The sequence below is a fragment of the Engraulis encrasicolus genome, chromosome 14 (assembly GCF_034702125.1).
Source record: "Engraulis encrasicolus isolate BLACKSEA-1 chromosome 14, IST_EnEncr_1.0, whole genome shotgun sequence".
Classification (NCBI taxonomy): Eukaryota; Metazoa; Chordata; class Actinopteri; order Clupeiformes; family Engraulidae; genus Engraulis; species Engraulis encrasicolus.
In genome coordinates, this window is record NC_085870.1 from 45,133,834 (window position 1) to 45,153,218 (window position 19,385).

The following is a 19,385-nucleotide window of genomic DNA, read 5'->3' on the forward strand; positions in this document are numbered from 1 at the left end:
CTAGCGAGGGTCATCATGGGTAAACATGTTCGAGTGCATCAAATGGCAAAAAAGTGACAATTGTCAAGGCAGAAACAAGGCAACTACACTCCTTACTCATTAGTTTCTCTGCCAGTAAATAGTTTTTAGTTGTCATTCTTCAGAGACACTGCCAATATATTAAAACAGACACACAGCATTGCATTAAAATGTGTCTTAGCAGCTTTATTAGTTTTTACTTTCTTAACCAATGTCACATGACATCAAATATGTTGTTCCACAATAAGATGAAGTGACAGATACGACACAGAGAGAGAGAAAAGAATGTGACCCAAGATGAAAAGTGACACTGTAATACAGGCCTTTCAATCATCAGGAGAAAAAAGCTCTCACTGGATATTACCTACAACTTGCACACAGTAACTGTGAGGTGAACACGTGTGCGCTCTCAAGTGTTTTCCTGGCCAGAGTCCATAGCCATATTTATAAAACAATACGCAACTCCCCAACCCTCCCCCTGTAAAAACAAATTTCCAATGAAGCTCTCAAAAACACCCATTTTACGGTCAAAGATGTACTGTACCACACTAACACGGAACTATGGGGGGAAAAAAAAGGTGTCCATCTTCATCGGAGATAACTTAAAAAACGTCAACATTCAACAACATAGTGAGACAACAATAGACCCCTGGACAATTACAGAGGTAAAAAGAGAGATACTAGAAGAGTCATGAGGCATTTCCAGAAGATGGGAGAGTTGGGACATAAACAAACTAAACTAGAACTGCTTTTATCCGGAACACACAAACACATCTTTTCATCACCTTGATTCAGTCTGTGACCACAGCGGTTTAAAAAAATAGGACACTATAATAAGCAAAGGAAACTCAGGATCACAGTGACTGGCTGCATAATTCTTCTTTTTTTGCATTGGAATAAGTCTGCCTTGTCTGACAGTTCATGGTCCGTGATAAAATAATAATCTTTTTTAAAAAAAAACATCACTCTCTGGCAAATTTTTGTGTGGCGAAGTCATTTTTGCACAACCCTCTCGACATTTCTGCTTTGCCACTAAAACTCGATGGTCAAAAAAAAAAAAAAAAGAATCGATACAGAAGTAATTATGAAAGGCAATCATGTTGTGACCAGAGAGAGAGAGAAAGAGAAAGAGAGGGGGAAACTAGCTAGTATTGATCACCTGATCAATCACAGGAATGGTCTCATGCTTGGCTTCATAATACAGCACATTCACGAAGACAACGTAAAAGAATTCGACACCTAGTGTATGGCGACATAGCCTGCAATGTGACGTACAGTACAACCAAGGTCTGGCAGTGACAACTGTGGGGTTGATTGGTCGGTTGGTCTGTGATGCGTCATTGGTGGCCATTTGAGAACGTCTCTTAAAAACATACTTTAGTCGTCCCTTTAACTGTCTTCCTCGAATGTAGAAATAAAAAAAAACGAAAACTAGTCTCAACTCCAGGACGCAGCGGTCTTTAGCCCTCCTTCAGGTAGTCGTGTTGGAGAGCACTCATGGCCGAAATTCTTCTCAGTGGGTCGAAGGTGAGCATTTTCTGGGGAGAGATGGAGACAGAGATAAGAGGTCTTCTTCCAAGCGCTCTACGCTAATTGATGAATAAATGCATCAGTGAATATATAGGTGTCGATTACACATAGGTATATAATGAATCCAGTTCTTTCGTTCTATGCAAGCACTTAACTCAATCACAATTGGGCTGGTAAAGGATTATAATTGTATAATTGTACGGCAAGTCGTTATATTGTAAACTAATTGTGTGAAAAGAATTTTCTGCATTGAAATAGGTTTTAAAGACACGTTTTCAGGCTGAAAAATCAGAAATTCCCAAACAAAATCAGGAAAAACCACATGTATGCAGTTGAAGTACTTTGTTGGGTGTGTTTCCATCAGGCCTCAAGCCAGGTACCAGTACCAGTAGCCCCCACTTTTTCCACCACTGGGCCAGATCATACTTATGCCGAGCCAAACAGCGCTAACTGCTTTCACCCCTTTGGCCTGCTACAAACTGCCCACTTTGGCGTTTTTTGAGAACCTTTTGGGTGATCAGACACATCTGGCAACACTGGAAGAGGCCACTGGAGGGGCCAGGTGCTGTGGTCTCACCTGCAGCAGGTCTTCCGCTTGGCTGCAGAGCTCGGGCACGTAGTCCGTGAGCAGCCGGGGCTTCTGGGGGCTGAAGCTGTGGCGCTTGAGGGTGACGTCAGCAGGCCAGTCCTCCTCAGACGGCAGCCCAATCACCCTGACGGAAGAAGACGTGATCATCGTCAGAAATGAAGACAAGCATGGCGACGCTACGGCACAGTACACCAAGAAGCCGTATATGTATTGTATGTGGATTTCCCAAATATTTAGGGGGCTAAAACGCCCTGTCACAGTGGAGTTTTTATTTTTATCCACGTTGTGTATACATGTAAACTGATTAGGAAACATCTGCACACGTGTAACCAGCACCTAATACTCCTGCACCATATACAGGCAATACTGTCCATGGTGACCATTATACACTTTTTTCAACTCTGTCCAACAAATCACAAAGGCAGTAACGTTGACATTTTTTCATGAAGCCTCCAATACAAGACAAATATTATAACAAACATATTATTTGTTTCACTGTTTGCAAAACTATGTAACTTTGCCTTTGTACGGCAAAATTATTTCATCAAGGCAACACATTATCACCATTGAATCTATGATAACATCAGTTACAATCATTTGAACAATAATGAGCATCGAAACAGTAAGATTATAGTGAGGATCGATGTACGCATGTTCCAACATGCACAACATCAGGATTACCCAGAAATATGAGTGATTTGGACAAGGCAACGTGTGCGGCTCAAAGCGACCTACTTACTCAAAGATCTTCCCCAGCTGATCAGCCTCGGATTCCCCACAAAACAGGGGCCTAGGAGGGAGAGAGAGAGAGAGAGAGAGAGAGAGAGAGAGAGAGAGAGAGAGAGAGAGAGAGAGAGAGAGACAACGAGAGACAGAGACAGAATCAGAGAGAGATTACAAACTGCTGGACAAAAGAGATCTATATATAAACACTGATGCAATTATTGTGATCTATGAATAATTTAATTACCACAAGTCGTATGACACTGAAAAAGCAGAGAATTACACAGCTAACAGCACATGTAAAGCACCTAACACACGGAGCAAGTACAAAATAATGGAAACAATATGCAAGTGTACATACTTAACCAGACATAACCAGTGGATCATCAGAATTGAAGGCGGAAGCCTTGCAATACCAAATAAAACCAGCCGATGGCGCCAAACTACAAAATTTGCAGGAATACCCTGCCGTTGCAGCCTCCTACCAGTCTCTGTAACAAAAGTCTTCCTTTCATCCCCACTTCTCATAGCTTTGACACTTCTTAGTTAAAAAACTCTACTGGATGTTCCCAGGCAGTAAATAAAGCCTCTTGTCCTGAGCGGGGCTCGACTCATGGGTCTCCACCACAGAGCCACAGCAAGGCTGGGACAGATTTGTTTATTAGCACCACACATGTTCTTACAGCCTGTTATTACAGCACGCTGATTTATAGCCATTGTGGACACTAGAAAACACAACCGTTCCCAGCCTGATAATGATCTTCATGTTGTCGAAAAGTTCTCACACAAGCGTATGAATACACACAGTCGCAACAAGTCATATACACAAGTCACATAAATACGCACGCACGCACGCACAAATATACACACGGGTGTAATTATTTACACACACACACACACACACACAAATGCACATAACTACGCACGCACAGACAATACACTCACTTGCGACGGAACATCTCTGCGAAGATGCAGCCAGTACTCCATATGTCCACAGGAGTGGCATACGTGGACTGGAGCAGAACCTCAGGAGAGCGATACCACAACGTCACCACCTGGAGAGAGAGAGAGAGAGAGAGAGAGACAGAGAGGGTTGAGAGAGAGAGAGAGAGAGACAGAGAGGGTTGAGAGAGAGAGGGTTGAGAGAGAGAGAGAGAGAGAGAGAGAGAGAGAGAGAGAGAGAGAGAGAGACTGTTAAAAGATTTTGCATGAAAAAATTAATCACATCAAATCAACCTGCCAAACCAGTTTAAAGAAATCTAGCAGGGTCATTCAAATTCTCTTTTCTCACCACCCCAATGAGAGAAAAAAAACACACAGCTAAGCCAAAATAGAGAGAGAGACGGGATAAAAAGCCACAGTGTCAGATGAAAAAGAGGAAGGAAGGGCTGCTGATGATCCTGCTTTGTTTGTCTCTCTCTCTCTGCCATCTTGGTGTATTTTCTGTCCCTGTCCAGTAAATGACATGGGAGGAACCAGACATTTCACACAATGTTCTAACCTAGCCCATCTGTGTCCGTTGGTCTTGGTCAATAGCCTGCACTTTGGATTTCCCAAATCTTTCCAGGAACCATATCCTTCTCTTTCTCAAAAAAATGTTAGCTGTCTACGATAGGGGTTATCCAGCCATCTGTTCTGTCGCTAACTGGAAAGATGATGTTGCAGATTGCAAAGCCACCTTATCAAGGGACCTGTCCTGATCAAGGTGTTAGGCATTTGTCGTCAAGGGGAAAACTGCTAGGGGGAAACTTAAAATGAGTCGGTAGGTGCAGTGCAAACGTGCAGAATAAGCTCTTTGCACAACACCGCAGTAAGGAGTCATTTCAGGGCCTTCAGCTGTTGGCTTTTGGCCGAAGATCACTTGATGCCATAGGCTCAAGTTGGTAACGTTTGTATGATGAGGAACCTGGTGTGCCACAATTGGTGCAGCGCAAAGCCGAATAGCAGCATGAAGACACACTTGATTATTGCAACTTTTCTACACATTCCCTTTGACGCATCAAAACAGACATGTCTACCATCATATCACTCTTAAGGGCTTTTCTTTTGCAATAAAAGCTGAATTTCAAAGTCCTAATGCTCGTTGTGGCTGGGTGTAGTTCTAATAATGATTTGAGGGGGGCGCTGTGCTGCAGCGCGCTAAGCCCCCCGTGTTTGGGCTTGCAAGCCCATGGGGTTCCCTGTTCCGAGTTCAGCCGGGGTCATTTCCCAGCCCAGCCCCATCTCTCTCTCCAAATCATTTCCTGTCTACTCTCATACTGTCCTGTAATAATAAAGGCCAAAACCCCCCCAAAAATATATAAAATAAATACATAAATACATTTTAAAAAAAGATTCGTAGGATGGTCTGGTATCCCTCATTCCGAACAGCATGCAGACCAACACCAAGCCCCTCACCTCCCCCTGTTTTCCTGCTAATTGCAGCCTGGTTGTATTCACAGCATGCGTGATGTGATACCGATCTGAGAGCTAGGGCCCCTTTGACAACCACAGGATCATGTGACCAACACTCAAACAGAACTACCGGTACTACTCTAGATAGAAGTGTTAAGTCATGTGTTTGTCTTTCACAACTACCCAACTTGCAGTTTGTTTCTAAGTTGTTTAGTGCACACACAGGGGCCCCTTCAGGGTCCATCTTGACACTGATGTGCAATTCCACTCAACCCGTTTATCACAATGTGAGATTGCGTTTATCTCCATCGCATGACAATCTCACATTACGAGTGGAGTGAGTGAGTGAGTGAGTGAGTGAGTGAGATAGAGAGAGAGAGAGAGATAGATAGAAGTCATCTCCATCATCTGTCCCCAATGCGTCTTAATGACTGATTAAATATGACTTGCATTTGCAAGCAACACTCAATAGGATTTGGCAATTCTTTATTGCAAAAGCTGTACTGAAAGAAAAAATCTCTCCGTGCGCGTGCGTGCGTGCGTGCGTCGTTAGTGAGTCTCGTCATCAGGAAATCAAACAATCATACTGCACCTAGTCACCCTGTGCGGATATTGTGTTACAAAAAGTACGCCAACCAGAACATAAAATGAAACCGTAACCTATGACTCATAGTGAGATCAGCGACATCCTGAAAGATTCAGCATCATTGAGGGTTTGGTGCACACGCACAGCTGTATTTATTTATTTCGATAAAATGGTCAGATTAAAATGACACAGGAAGAGATGGATACAGAGGACTTGTAAATAATGAGTTTAAAGTTGTTGGCGTTGGGAGTTGGATGTTGAGCCCGTCTGTTTGTTTGTTGTTCAGAGCTATATGGGTTCTTTATAGGCCATGCCTCAGGTTCATTCCTGGCCGTCCTATCCGTTTGTAAGAAGCCTATTCACCCTATACAGTAGGCTGCCTGCAGAAAAAAAGACTGTGAGCAACTCTGTGTGTGTGTGTGCGCGCGAGTGTGTGTCTGTGTGTGTACATTTGTCATTCCCTTGTTCATTCACTCTTCTTAGTCAAAAGCTCCAAAAACAAGTCCAGTTTCTTACAACTGAACTCTTTAAGTGTGCATGTGCAAGAAAAAGAATGTGTGTGAATGTCTGCATGTGTGAATGTATGTCTAATTAAAGACTATGTGCAAACCAGGCCATATAGATGTGTGTGTGTGTGTGTGTGTGTGTGTGTGTGTGTGTGTGTGTGTGTGTGTGTGTGTGTGTGTGTGTGTGTGTGTGTGTGTGTGTGTGTGTGTGTGTGTGTGTGTGTGTGTGTGTGTGTGTGTGTGTCACAGAATGGAAAGAGACGTGTGAGTTTGTGTGGTCTTCCTACCACTAGTGTGAGGAGCACATGGCTGCTGTATATGTGATGGGTGTATATAATGTTATGCGGGTTACTGTGCGTGTATGGGTGGTTGACGTTTAAGGCCGTAAAACACTTAAAGGAGGAAACATATTCCACTTCCTGAAAAAATGGGTGGGAAAAAAATCGGAAAAAATAGAAAAAAAAAATAAAGCACTCAGTGGTTCGTGGAATTTCGCTTAATTTTTTGCCATTTTTGGGAAAATGTGTCCTGTGGTGTGCCATCATTGGTGTGACATTTCTGTAAGATACAATAAAATGATTAATATTCTGCACAAACATATCCCCCATGCTCTTTGTACTATTGTTCCTTTAAAGGGACACTGTGTGAGATGTTTAGTTGTTTATTTCCAGAATTCATGCTGCCCATTCACTAATGTTACCTTTTTCATGAATACTTACCACCACCACGAAATTCTAAGTATTCATTATGACTGGAAAAATTGCACTTTTCATACATGAAAAGGGGATCTTCTCCATGGTCCGCCATTTTGAATTTCCAAAAATAGCCATTTTTAGCTACAAAAAGGACTCTACTTGGACCATACTAGAAAATATTTGTTTATTACTTAGTAAACTTTCATGTAAATATCAAATTTGGCGATAGGCAACCCAGTTTCAATGAGCAGCATAGTTGCAGTACATTTTTTGACCATTTCCTGCACAGTGTCCCTTTAACCCCCACCCCACACACACACACTACTACCCACCCACACCCCCACCCCCACCCACACACGCCTATGCATTGTACAGGCAGATTAATGTGATTTCACTGCATGGTTTCACTGTATTACTTATTACTATTACTTATATCCTTGCATGATACATGAAAAACAAGTAAGGCTTGAGTAACACATTGCATAAGCATGTCACACCGCATGACATGAAGTCACACCACAGGAAATTCACTGCATTGTGGCCATCTTAATCCTTTTGTATACATGACTGACCTCTGAGATCATGCTAACTAGATAATGATATTGTGTTTAATCTTAATATGTGTTTTCATTTATAAAAAAAACTTTTTTCCCCTTCTATAAGAGCAGTCACACCACAGGACACCATAAAATGAACCTAAGCATTGCGTGACAGAAACATTGCAATATGTAGACATATTAAGAGGTGAAGAGTCACCTTAAACTTCCAGACCACTCTCCAATAGCTGAGGTACTGACTGGTTAGGAGCCTGTCTTTAAGACCCTTGTAGTTGGCCTTGCAGCTGCCCGTTCACCAACACTGACATACATGTCACCCCACAGGACGCAATTTGTGTTACGAAATTGAACTTGTAGTTAATATTACTGTCTTGAATTTTTTTCACATTCATATATCTTAATATCAAGTTAATATTTATGCAATCATGCCAAATGCTTCATACAATATTCAAAATGCTGTTGGTTAATTTATATATATATTATATTCCAAGTTTCATTAATGGTACAGTCACACCGCAGGATATTTGACATATAAACCTTTACATAAATCTTAACAAAAATGTTTCTTCTCATCTAAGACTAATATGAAACATAATGTACCACATCTTCTTTATTGACATTTGTTTTTAAGAGGAAAAATAACAGTTTTGTAGGTTTTTAACCAATGTTACCATAAAACAAGGCGTCACGTCTCCCACCCGTATATACACTGTGTGCAGAATTATTAGGCAAACATGTTTTTTGACCATATTGTCCATTTTATGCGTATTTTCTGCCACCAACCTTTATGAACATGAAAACCTATTGGATTTAAGCATTCCAGATCATGCATATGTGTATAATAAGATGGGGGTGTGATCAAAGGAGCCCAACACCCAATGTGCATAATTATTAGGCAACTTTGCTTTCTCCTGGGAAAATGGGCCACAAAATAGATCTAACAAACTCTGAAAAGTCTATAAACAATTTTGAAGTCTTCCAGAGGGATGTGGCTCTCTTGAAATTGGCAAGACGTTGGTCACGTTAGCACAGAAGTATCAAATGCACCGTTGCAAAGTCATCAGTCTCACATGAAATGTCACTGCCAAAAATTTGAAGAATTTAAGGTGAAACTACAAGAAAAGTATTACCCTGCAGTGCTATCATATTCCAGAATGCAAACTTACATCAGGTGTCCAGAAGAACAGGTTGTTGAGCACTCAGAGACATAGCAAAGGTAAGAAGGGATGACACCAGACAACCATTTAACAAGTTAATTAAGTCAAGACTGGGTCAAGAAATACCCTAGGACAGAGTTTTTAAAGGCATTATGGACTGGTTAAAGTGACTATTGACAGACAGGGTGGATGAGCCCATAGCTGGATCTGTGAGGGAAAAGTTTGCAACTTTCAAGAAGACAATGGTATTTATGCAGTATTCTGCTGGCATTTGAGTAGAACTCAGGAACTCATCTGAGTGTGCACATTACCGATCTAGCCATGGGCTCATCGATCTGGTCCATTAACAGTCACTTTCACAAGTTCATGAAACCATTGACAAAATTGTCTAAAGACCTTTCTTGACCCAGTCTTGACTGCATTTCTTGTTGAGTGGTCTTCAGGTTTCAACCTGTTTTACCTTGGTCATGTCTCTGAGTGCTGAATACAATGTTCTTGTGGACACACAATGTAGGTTTCAGTTCTGGGATATAACAGCACTGCAGGGTAATCATTTTGTGATAGTTTGACCTTCAATTCTTCTCAATCCGGCAGTTACTTTGTGAGCACAATGCATGTGACACTGATGACTGATGAACGGTGCATTAGACGGATATGACCAATATCTGGGCAATTTCAAGACAGCCACATCCCTCTGGAAGACTTCAAAATTGTTTATAGACTTTTCAGAGTTTGTTAGATCTCCTTTGTGGCCTATTTTCCCAGAGGAAAACAAAGTTGCCTAATAATTATGCACACTAATTTTGCCCTGATATAGGGTATTGGGCCCCTCCGATCACACTGTCTCTTATTATACCAATATGCATGACCTGGAATGCTTAAATCCAATAGGTGTTCATGTCCATAGAGGTTGGTGGCGGAAAATATGCATATAATGGACAATATGGTCAAAAAACATGTTTGCCTAATAATTCTGCACACAGTGTAGTCCAACTACCACAAGTATGACTCAAATGTGGCAGCTGTATATGCATGTGTCTTTGTGTGCACCTTACCACAGATGTGAGTGCCATATGTATATATGAATGCTTGTGTATGTGTGTGTGCTCCACCCAACACAGGTGTGACTTCCATGTGGCAGCTGTGCATGTGTGCATGTGTGCGTGTGCGTGTGTGTGTGTGTGTACCTTAACACAGATGTGAGTGCCGTGTGTGTGTGTGTGTGTGTGTGTGTATAATCCCAGCTGTGTGTGCATGTGTGCGTGTGCGTGTGTGTGTGTGTGTACCTTAACACAGATGTGAGTGCTGTGTGTGTATAATCCCAGCTGTGTGTGTGTGTGTGTGAGTGTGAGTTCCTTACCACAGGTGTGAGAGCCATGTGGCAGCTGTACATGCGAGCCAGTCCGAAGTCGGCCAGCTTGACCTGCCCCCTGCTGGTCACCAGGATGTTCTCGGGCTTCAGGTCGCGGTGCACCACGCGGTGGGAGTGCAGGAACTCCAGACCCGTCATCAGCTGCTTCATCAGGTCCTGAGGAGCACGCACACGCGCACACACACACGCACACAGACACAGATTCACGCACAAACGCAGACACAGACACGCACAGACACACGCACGCTCGCACAGACGTACACACACACACACAGATGTACACACACACAGACGTGCACACACACATGCACAGACAGACACACGCACACGCACAGACAGACACATGCACACGCACAGACAGACACACGCACAGACAGACAGACACACACGCACAGACAGACACACACGCACAGACAGACACACGCACAGACAGACACACGCACAGACAGACACACGCACAGACAGACACACGCACAGACAGACACACGCACAGACAGACACACGCACAGACAGACACACGCACAGACAGACACACGCACAGACAGACACACAGGTGCCATCGTCAAGCCCTGGTCTAAACATAACAGGCACACTAACTTACAGAGACTAAACACACAATCATAAAATTATACTGCCCCTTAACTCATAATAAACACACCTCTGCATCAATCATATTGCCCTTAGCTTTAATGCCTGTGAAGCACTCTGAATCGCCTCCATGTAGGAAATGCCCTACATACACATAGACAAGCCTTGCCTTGGATCTGCGTATTAACATACCACACAAAATATGTATGATGATGCAAAACGATAATTCATTATATCTGCAATGCAATACATGTAGGTATAGCCCTCCACTGACTGAACAGCAAAATAATTAGGATGTATTAGCCAAAAAAACAAACAGAACATGATGGGAAAAAAATGAATAGGTCACAGACATGCCGTGTCAATCTTGTCATCAAAACAAACCAAACCGTGTGTTGCATAGCTACACCATGGTTTCCGATGCGGTATCTTCAGCAATAAGGTTACAAAAAAAACACACTTCCCACTTTCAGTTGAGAAACCAGTTCACAAAACATTTTTCAGTCAGGCAGCCATTTCAATAGAATATTTCCATCCGCCAATTTTCTCAGATGTTTCAAAACACATTTTACTGTCGATGAACTGTCAACGTGAGGAAATCCAATTTGGCACAAAGTTAAAAGCTGCTGCATGTGATTCAATAAGTTGTCAGGGAGTGAAAAATAGAACCTCGTGGTTCTTAACTAATAGGTCCAAAATGCTATAAACAAAATTCGGGGGATGCACGAGAAACGGACTGCAAAAACCAGGATGAAACGATTTGGGACTGTGCCGAATTCCACAGAAAAACAAGCTGCCAATTAGTGTTGATACATCCATCTTCAGTGTTAGGTGCGAGTGTGTGTCTGTTGGCGCTTGCATGTTTGCGTGAGACAGCTAGGACGACAGAGGGTGACTGTGTGTAAATGAGAAGGGAGTAGGTAGGGGGCAAGTATATATGTGTGTGTGTGTGTGTGTGTATGTGTGTGTGTGTGTGTGTGTGTCAACTTCTCTAAGGAAATCACATCAGCTCCTGCTAAACATGACTTACTTAGCAATACCGAGGACAAATAAAGATGTGGAGGGGATGGGATGGGAGGAGAGGAGAGGAGCGGAGCGGACTTCACATACAGTATGCATCTTTATGCATTTCACATATGCAGTGTTCGTGTGAGTGTATGAAAGGGTGCCAATGAGAGAGCGAGAGTGAAAGAGAGAGAGCGAGAGCAAAAGAGACAGAGAGCGAGAAAATGAGAGCCAGAGTGCGAGAGTGAAAGACAAGAAGGAAAGAAAAGCTTGGGTGGTTACCCTGATGGTGTGAGCGGGCAGGCCGGGCGCGGGGGCTTTCTCCAGATAGGTCTTGAGGTCCTGGTCCACATGCTCAAACACCAGTGTGACTTTAGTCTCCTGGTCCGTCCGTGGAGAGGCACACACATCCATGAGCCTGAAGGGAACATACACACACATACACACAAGCGCGCGCACGCACAAGACACACACACACACACACACACACACACACACACACACACACACGACACACACAAACACAGACACACATACACACCCAGGGGTAAGTCAGGGCATTATGGTTAAATTCCAGGCATGAGAGAATCTGTTAAACACTCCGAGCAGGAATGAAGCTATTTCTCTGCAGCTCTCAAATTCCAGAGACATGCAGTCGCTACAGCAGGGGAAAGAGAGTCCGGAAGACCAAAAAAAAAAGCAGAAACAGACTTTCAGGCCTCAGTCAAACACACCAGATGCAGATTCACAAGCAAAAAAAAGAAAAGAAAAACAAAAACGCACAGCTCGAGGGTTATGTAAATCAAGTAACTATTTGATGAGAGGATCTGCAATGAAACTATTTCTTCAAATACATGCGTTTTGCTAGATTTTCCGCCGACCCCGTTCAGACATTTAATACGGTATAAGATATCAATGTTAAATCAGAAAAAGATACATATACTAAAGATCGACACATACGGTATTACTATAGATCAGCACTGTAATAACCACAACCAAGACCTCTTGGCAATGCAGCCATATTCACAGGGTCACTGCCAATCCAATATGCAACAAGACAATTGCTGCGTGAGAAAACAATGGATAACCTAAAGATGAGCGGGACACTACACTTCACAGCACAAAGACCCATCATCACATCACAACACAACATCACTCAATGTAACACAGCCGTGCATTCCACTTCACTTCACAGCACAGCACAGCACAACACAACACAGGACTTGACAGGACAGGAAATGGCATGACATGACACAGGAAATGACCTCATGAGCTAATGTAGGACTGGACAAGAGAAGTGCTTCACACAGGACAGCTCAGCGCGGCACTGCACGCTGACTAATCAGGGTCCACATCGGCAGCGGACGGCCAAGCCAAGCTCCGGGAGACTAGCCCACGCTAAAGGTCAATGCTAAAGGCCCTGTGAGCTGGCTTCGCAGAGATTGCAACACCACACTGTCTTGTCTTTTTTTTTTTAGGAAAGACATGATTTCCCCCCATTCTTAATAAAAAGATCTGGATGTCTTGCACAACCAGATCTTTTGTTAAGAATGGGGGGAAATCATGTCTTTCCTTTCCAAACCAATCTCAATTGGTTCACCTCTTCTGTGAATGAATGAATGAATGAATGAATGAATGAATGGACTGAGTTGGGCAAGTGAGTGAGTTAGAGTGTAAGGGAATGAATAAATGAATGAGCAAGTGAATAAGTGAGTTCATGAATGAATGGATGAATGAATGAATGAATGAATGAATGAATGAATGAATGAGGATATGACTTCTAGGGCCTGCGATAAAAAAGCAGCAGTGAGGAAGCTATGGTAACCAATGAAACTCAACCCAGCCCTGAGATCATCAGTGTGGTCAGGATGTGTAGCCTGTACTGGGTCGCAAGCTGTCTGAAAGCTGGAAGTGGTTTTCAGCTACAGTCCCCACATCAACAGCAGAGAGAGGCCTCGAGGAGGGGATGGCTAGAAGTAGCTACAGCAGAGCTATCAGCAGAGAGAGTAGAGAGAGAGGTTCCATTGGCCCATTGTTTCCGGGTTAGACCTAAGCAGACCTAAGGACTGTTCTATTCAATGCTAGGAGTATTATGACACGTCCCTTTAGGCAGACCGGAACCTGGTCATGTTAGGTGCCCATAGCAACCTATTACATTGAAATATCTCTATACTTAAAGAATCTCTGGTATCAGGACTGGCCATCTTTGCTAGATTAATTGTGTTTTCGGGCGTGTTTGTCTGTGTCTGTTTGTTTGTCAGCAGGATAACTCAAAACATTATGAACGGATTTTGATGAGACTTTGAGGAGTTGTTGGAAATGACAAAACCAACAAGTGATTGGATTTTGGTGGTGCATTTCTAGTTACAAATGTTTCTGACCTGGCATGCACGCACACAGAGGAGGTCCAAATTAACTTGCTTATGTCGAAAACGCGTGCAACTTTCACATGCTAGTTTCTATGTCTTTCAGTGTGTGAGAGTGAGAGCAAGCGAAAGTGAATCGAAATGCATACAGAAATAGCAGACAATAGAGCAACAGTAACAGAGGTTTAAATGGAGCGCTTTTCTTTCCTGTCTGAATGACAAAAGCAAAAAATGAGCAAGGCAAGCACACAAGAGGGTGAAAGAGAAGTTGAAAAGGATGAGTCCAACAAACGGCAGGCAGCCTGTGTTTAAAACAACGAAGAAGAAAAACGAGCAAATGACAGCCATCATCATTGTGCAGCAAACGAGAACTTTAAGGGGTAAATGATGGGTTTGGAAGTGAAGCAAGCATAATGCAAGCTGAATGAGTCAAGCAAGCAGGCAGGCAGGCAGTCAGGCAGGCCTCAGGCAGAAAATACCTCCAGCGTCGTGGGACCTCTCCCTCCTCGCTCGGTATAGACTTACCAGAGGTGCGCACAGCGACACACAGCAAAGTGACAGGACAGGGTGAAAAGAGAGTGATGTTTAAAAGGAAGGAAGAGAGAGAAAGTTGACATTGGTTTAAAGGGTGTGTAGCAGCATTTCCCAAGGGTAACCTGAAGCTTGCTGAAGCCTGCCGTACTTGTGTGTGTGTGTGTGTGTGGCTGTCTAAGTGCTTGTAGCTCTGTATTGTCTGACCACCCTGACACGCCGTCAGATAGGATTGTCACTCATGAAGTCAAAAAAGTCAAATTCTTAGCAACTAGGTCTTCTTGGAGACGGATAGCTCCCAAAGTCCAGAAGTTCACAAACTTAGCTCTTTTGACAACCTTGACATGCTCTAAATGGAATTTCTGGGTGGATTCAGGTATGCATGCTGGTGCCAGGAGATTTTTTTCGCTTGGGATAAAGAACCTGAGTCAGTATGTGTGTGTGTGTGTGTGTGTGTGTGGTGTGTGGGTATGTGTGGTGTAAATGCCTCTCCTTCCAACATCTGTTAACATGTTTGTGATTCCAGCAGGTTTGACAAAACTGGAATGGGTTCAATATGCCTGCTCCACTGCCTTGATGTGGTTGAAATAAAAACAGCCAGAATGTGCATGTGCCCTGCATCCACCTCAGCTCGACTTCAAAGTGTTGGCTTGACAGGATTCATGCATGCATGCTTGTGCATTACTGTTTGGCATTCATACATCTAAGGTGGCGTATATGGAGAGAGGGTATGGTGGGTGGCTGACGTGACACTCCCTTTCTCGATAAAAGTGGGATGGTAAATAACTAAAAGGTTAATGAATGTGTATTTATGCATGCGTCTATATGAGTATGTAGACTATGTGCATGTATGTCTATACTGCATACAAGTGTGTGCCTGTTCACGGATGACCGTCTCTGTGAAAGGGTAAATGACATTGTTTTGGGTTCAGACGTCAGGTGGTACAAGCACAGCTAATGCCCATAAATTAGTTAATAATTGATTATTACTGTACTGCAATAAACATGCTTCATTGATAATTCACTAAAAATAATAGTTTAATCCAATAGTGGCATTAGCTGTGGCTGCACCACCCTGACGTGTGCTGCTACTAAAACGTCATTCATCCGTAAATTTTCCGCAAATGCGTAACACCATGTGACACCACACTGCTAAAGTAACTCACTTGATGATGTTGTGGTGGTCGAACTACTAAAGTAACTCACTTGATGATGTTGGGGTGGTCGAACTACTAAAGTAACTCACTTGATGATGTTGGGGTGGTCGAACTACTGAAGTAACTCACTTGATGATGTTGGGGTGGTCGAACGGCTAAAGTAACTCACTTTACGATGTTGGGGTGGTCGAACTGCTCGAGGCGTTTGAGCAGGGCCACCTCGCGGACGGTGGAAAGGGGCAGGCCGTCTTGGTCCGTCTGCACGCGGACGCTCTTCAGCGCCACAAACTGGCCGCTCTCCCGGTCCCGCGCCTTATACACCGTCCCGTACGCCCCGCCCCCGATCTGGGCCACCGGCTCATACTGCACCTCCTGAGCCATCGCCTGATGGGAGGGGGAGAGAGAGAGAGAGAGAGAGAGAGAGAGAGAGAGAGAGAGAGAGAGAGAGAGAGAGAGAGAGAGAGAGAGAGAGAGAGAGAGAGAGAGAGAGAGAGAGAGAGAGAGAGAGAGAGATTAAAAACCTACTAGCAAACACGTGTACGGAGTAAGTGACCCAACACAAGATAAGAACAGAGAGAGGAAATGAGAGGGGGAGAGAGAGAGAGAAAGGAAGTAACCAAACAAGTAAACAGAGAGAAAAAATAAGGAACATGTCGGTCAGTCAGTGGCCGTACGCAGTGGTGGAAGTGGAAGATGGGGAGTGTTGGAGAACCCAAAGAGGCGATCACCGTAGATGACAGAGACGACAAGAGAGTGTGAGAGAATGACAAACATCAACCAACATGAGAAATGTGCAAAAACACTAGCTAGTGTTTAGAGAATTTGGTCTAGATTAGCATCAACCCCAGATTGAAGGTGAAGATTGAAGTGTGTGTGTGTGGTGGTGGTGGGGGGGGGGGGTCATTGCATGGTTAAGACAGAAAAACTAGATGGGTTCATGCACAAGGTTGGAGAGCGGAGAGCGAATTTACTCATGTGACAATCTGAATACCTGGTATGCATATGCTGATTGACAACCCATTTGGCCAATTAAGAATCGCGCTGGAGAGAGGAGGGGCAGAGACAGAGAGACAGCATACAGTATTTAAATTGGGGGGAACAAACAACCACATCTTCTCTGCATCACATCCAGGAAAATCTGCTGCGTCAAGGAGGCTGAGATCACAGAGGCTTTGCGAGGGGAATCCCCTCTCCCCAGCCATCCACCACTGATGTAAACCAGAGCCTTCAGACGTTCATGGCCAAACATTTGTAACAGAACACCACCAGAAACCCTGTTCAGTGGCATTACTGTCTGCGACACTCAATTACAAAGGCAACGTTCACAAGATTTAAATGACAAAGACAACACACGCATGGCTTAGAATTGAGTCAGATTGAATTAAATGGAGTTGCTTTGAGGTTTTGGGATGGGTTTGTATGTGTGTACAGTATCTGTGTCTGTGTGTGTTTGTGTGTGGGGGGGGGGGTGTGAAAGGGCTGAGTATGCATGAGGAGGTACATGAGCAATGAAAGATCTTGTGTTTGGGGTGTCGACATGGCACCTTCTCGATCTGTCGTTCACCACTACTCAGGTTCAGCACCTGCACTACATTTTAAGATTTAACCTTGGTGACCCCTCCTCTTCTGAGCAGGAGCTTTCAGATCAACTGACACAGCTGTAGATGTCCTGAAATGGAACAAGTGACATGTATGTGTGTGTGTGTGCGTGTGTGTGTGTGTGTGTGTTTAAGAGAGAGAGCAAGAGCGCAAGCGAATGTGTCTGTGACACTGACTGTGAGTGGGTGGTTGGAATCTGACCTGATATCCAATGCAACAAGGCTTCAGTCAACACGACATTCCTGAGGTCAGCCACACAGCACGCTGGCACCCTGCAGATGGGGGTGAGAGAATGAGAAATAAAACGAGGCAACCGACTTTTGTAAACGATGCAAAGGGTTGTGCACATGGCCTGCTGTGACTTAAGGAGTGCGCAAAGTGGACAGATATCATCACTGCCTGGCAAACTGCAAACACATGCGAATGCAGGGATGTGGCTGTATGCTGTCTGCGGAAAGACGGACAAGAAAATGGCTTTTTGGCTCAGATAGGCTTGAACTTCAAACAAAACTGCTTTTTTTGTTTTCATTGCCTGAATTAACTGCTATGATTCACCGAGGGGGAATTCAAGAGTAACCACCGTGGAAAACCCATGCTGAAACAAGAATTCCAAACAACTGGGCGCCACATCAATGTTTACAACAAGTAAAAACGTTTATTGAGCACGTCTGTCATTAATAATACATTTTAAAATTAAAGCTTTGATTGTGCTATTGTAAATGTCTTGTCAAAAATATTAAGTATTAGTCATAAACACTACATGGAAAAGTGCATAAACTAACAGAACCTGGGACAACGATACGCTGAAGTCAAAGGGATGATATTGTAAAGGATAAGTGCATTTTCCATGTTCAACGCTAAAGCTACACGTCAACAATGCGTTATGAGACAGAGCGGCGGCACCTCAATTGAAGAGGGCGAGGAGGATGATGAAGAACACAATTCTTCCTCACACGTGGTGGTGGTGCCCACACAACGCGTTGGTCTCTTTGTTAATTAATCGATGGCGAGTTCGACAGGCCCGGAAAGTTCGGAGAGTTCTGAGCGTGCGATAGAGATTATTCTGGCACAGTCTTCGACCCGCATTGGCGATTTATACGCACACTTGGAGACAGAAAAATAAGAGATTGTTTTTGAGCTGTAATCGAGTTTGAGCTCTATTATTTTCCGTACCGTTGAATTAATAATTGCAATTAAATAATACAAGAGAAATGTTCGGAGAGCAAGTGGAATGGTGTAGCACAATATATTTGAGCGTTTGCAGTATTTTCACTGTATCAATAACTTCATAGCATACTTTACTTACCACGTTCTCGCTTTCTTTAGCAAGCTAGCCAGGGGTAGCCACTGCCAGACATTAAAAATGTAAACACCGCATCATCTCTTCATGTTGGTCCGTTTTTCGCAAGACTGCATTCGCATGTAGTCTTACAGTTAAGTATATTTTGTTTATTTCCAATGCCACTTGTTGATGTCGTAAGCAATGTATTTCACTTTTTGCTCGGCCTGTCTTTACTTTTCTGCCCTGCTCAATGAAGCGGAGGCGCTTCCTGTCGTTTACCAAGGCGGAGCCACATGGGGTAGACGCTCCCCCTTCCAGCCATTCAGAAGAACTTTTTATTCTAGCGTGTTTGGATTCTTAAAAATTAACGAGTAACAAACAACCGCTTCTTGCGCAATGGGCTATGCCAAACCATTCCAACTAAAGCATTTACCGCTCTGGTCATCCTGCAAGACGGTAGGGTACTTGATAGCCTATTTATCAGCATCTCTGCGCTCCATAAATTGTGCAATAAGCAAACTGCTGTGCTTATGGGCATTTGGTTGAACACGTTTGAAATGGGCACAGATGCATGCCACTAAAACCGTACAGGCTGTTATAATAAATATATGGAAGGAACTCATTTTGTGCCTGTACAGAAACAGGAATGAGCAGATGACCATTCGAGAACTACGCACCGCCCTTTCTCGCAAACACTCCGTGATTGGTGAAGAATCTCTGTTGCTATGCT

The 19,385-nt window shown here is 43.6% G+C and overlaps 1 protein-coding gene across 2 annotated transcripts; it reads right to left on the reverse strand.

Moving 5' to 3' along the window:
* Positions 1-183: 183 nt before the first annotated feature.
* cdk4 (cyclin dependent kinase 4) lies at positions 184-18,925 on the reverse strand. 2 transcript variants are annotated; one of them, XM_063215888.1, is made up of 10 exons: positions 18,680-18,925; positions 17,575-17,645; positions 16,766-16,815; positions 15,944-16,158; positions 12,003-12,138; positions 10,116-10,283; positions 3,806-3,915; positions 2,877-2,927; positions 2,126-2,261; positions 184-1,556 (listed from the first exon to the last, which is right to left on the reverse strand). In XM_063215888.1, the coding sequence occupies exons 3-10, from the start codon at positions 16,793-16,795 to the stop codon at positions 1,479-1,481; spliced, it is 924 nt and encodes a 307-aa protein (XP_063071958.1). In that variant the 5' UTR covers positions 16,796-16,815; positions 17,575-17,645; positions 18,680-18,925; the 3' UTR covers positions 184-1,478. The 2 variants fall into 2 exon arrangements, with proteins under 2 accessions (XP_063071958.1, XP_063071959.1); XM_063215889.1 differs by lacking the exon at positions 16,766-16,815.
* Positions 18,926-19,385: the final 460 nt, after the last annotated feature.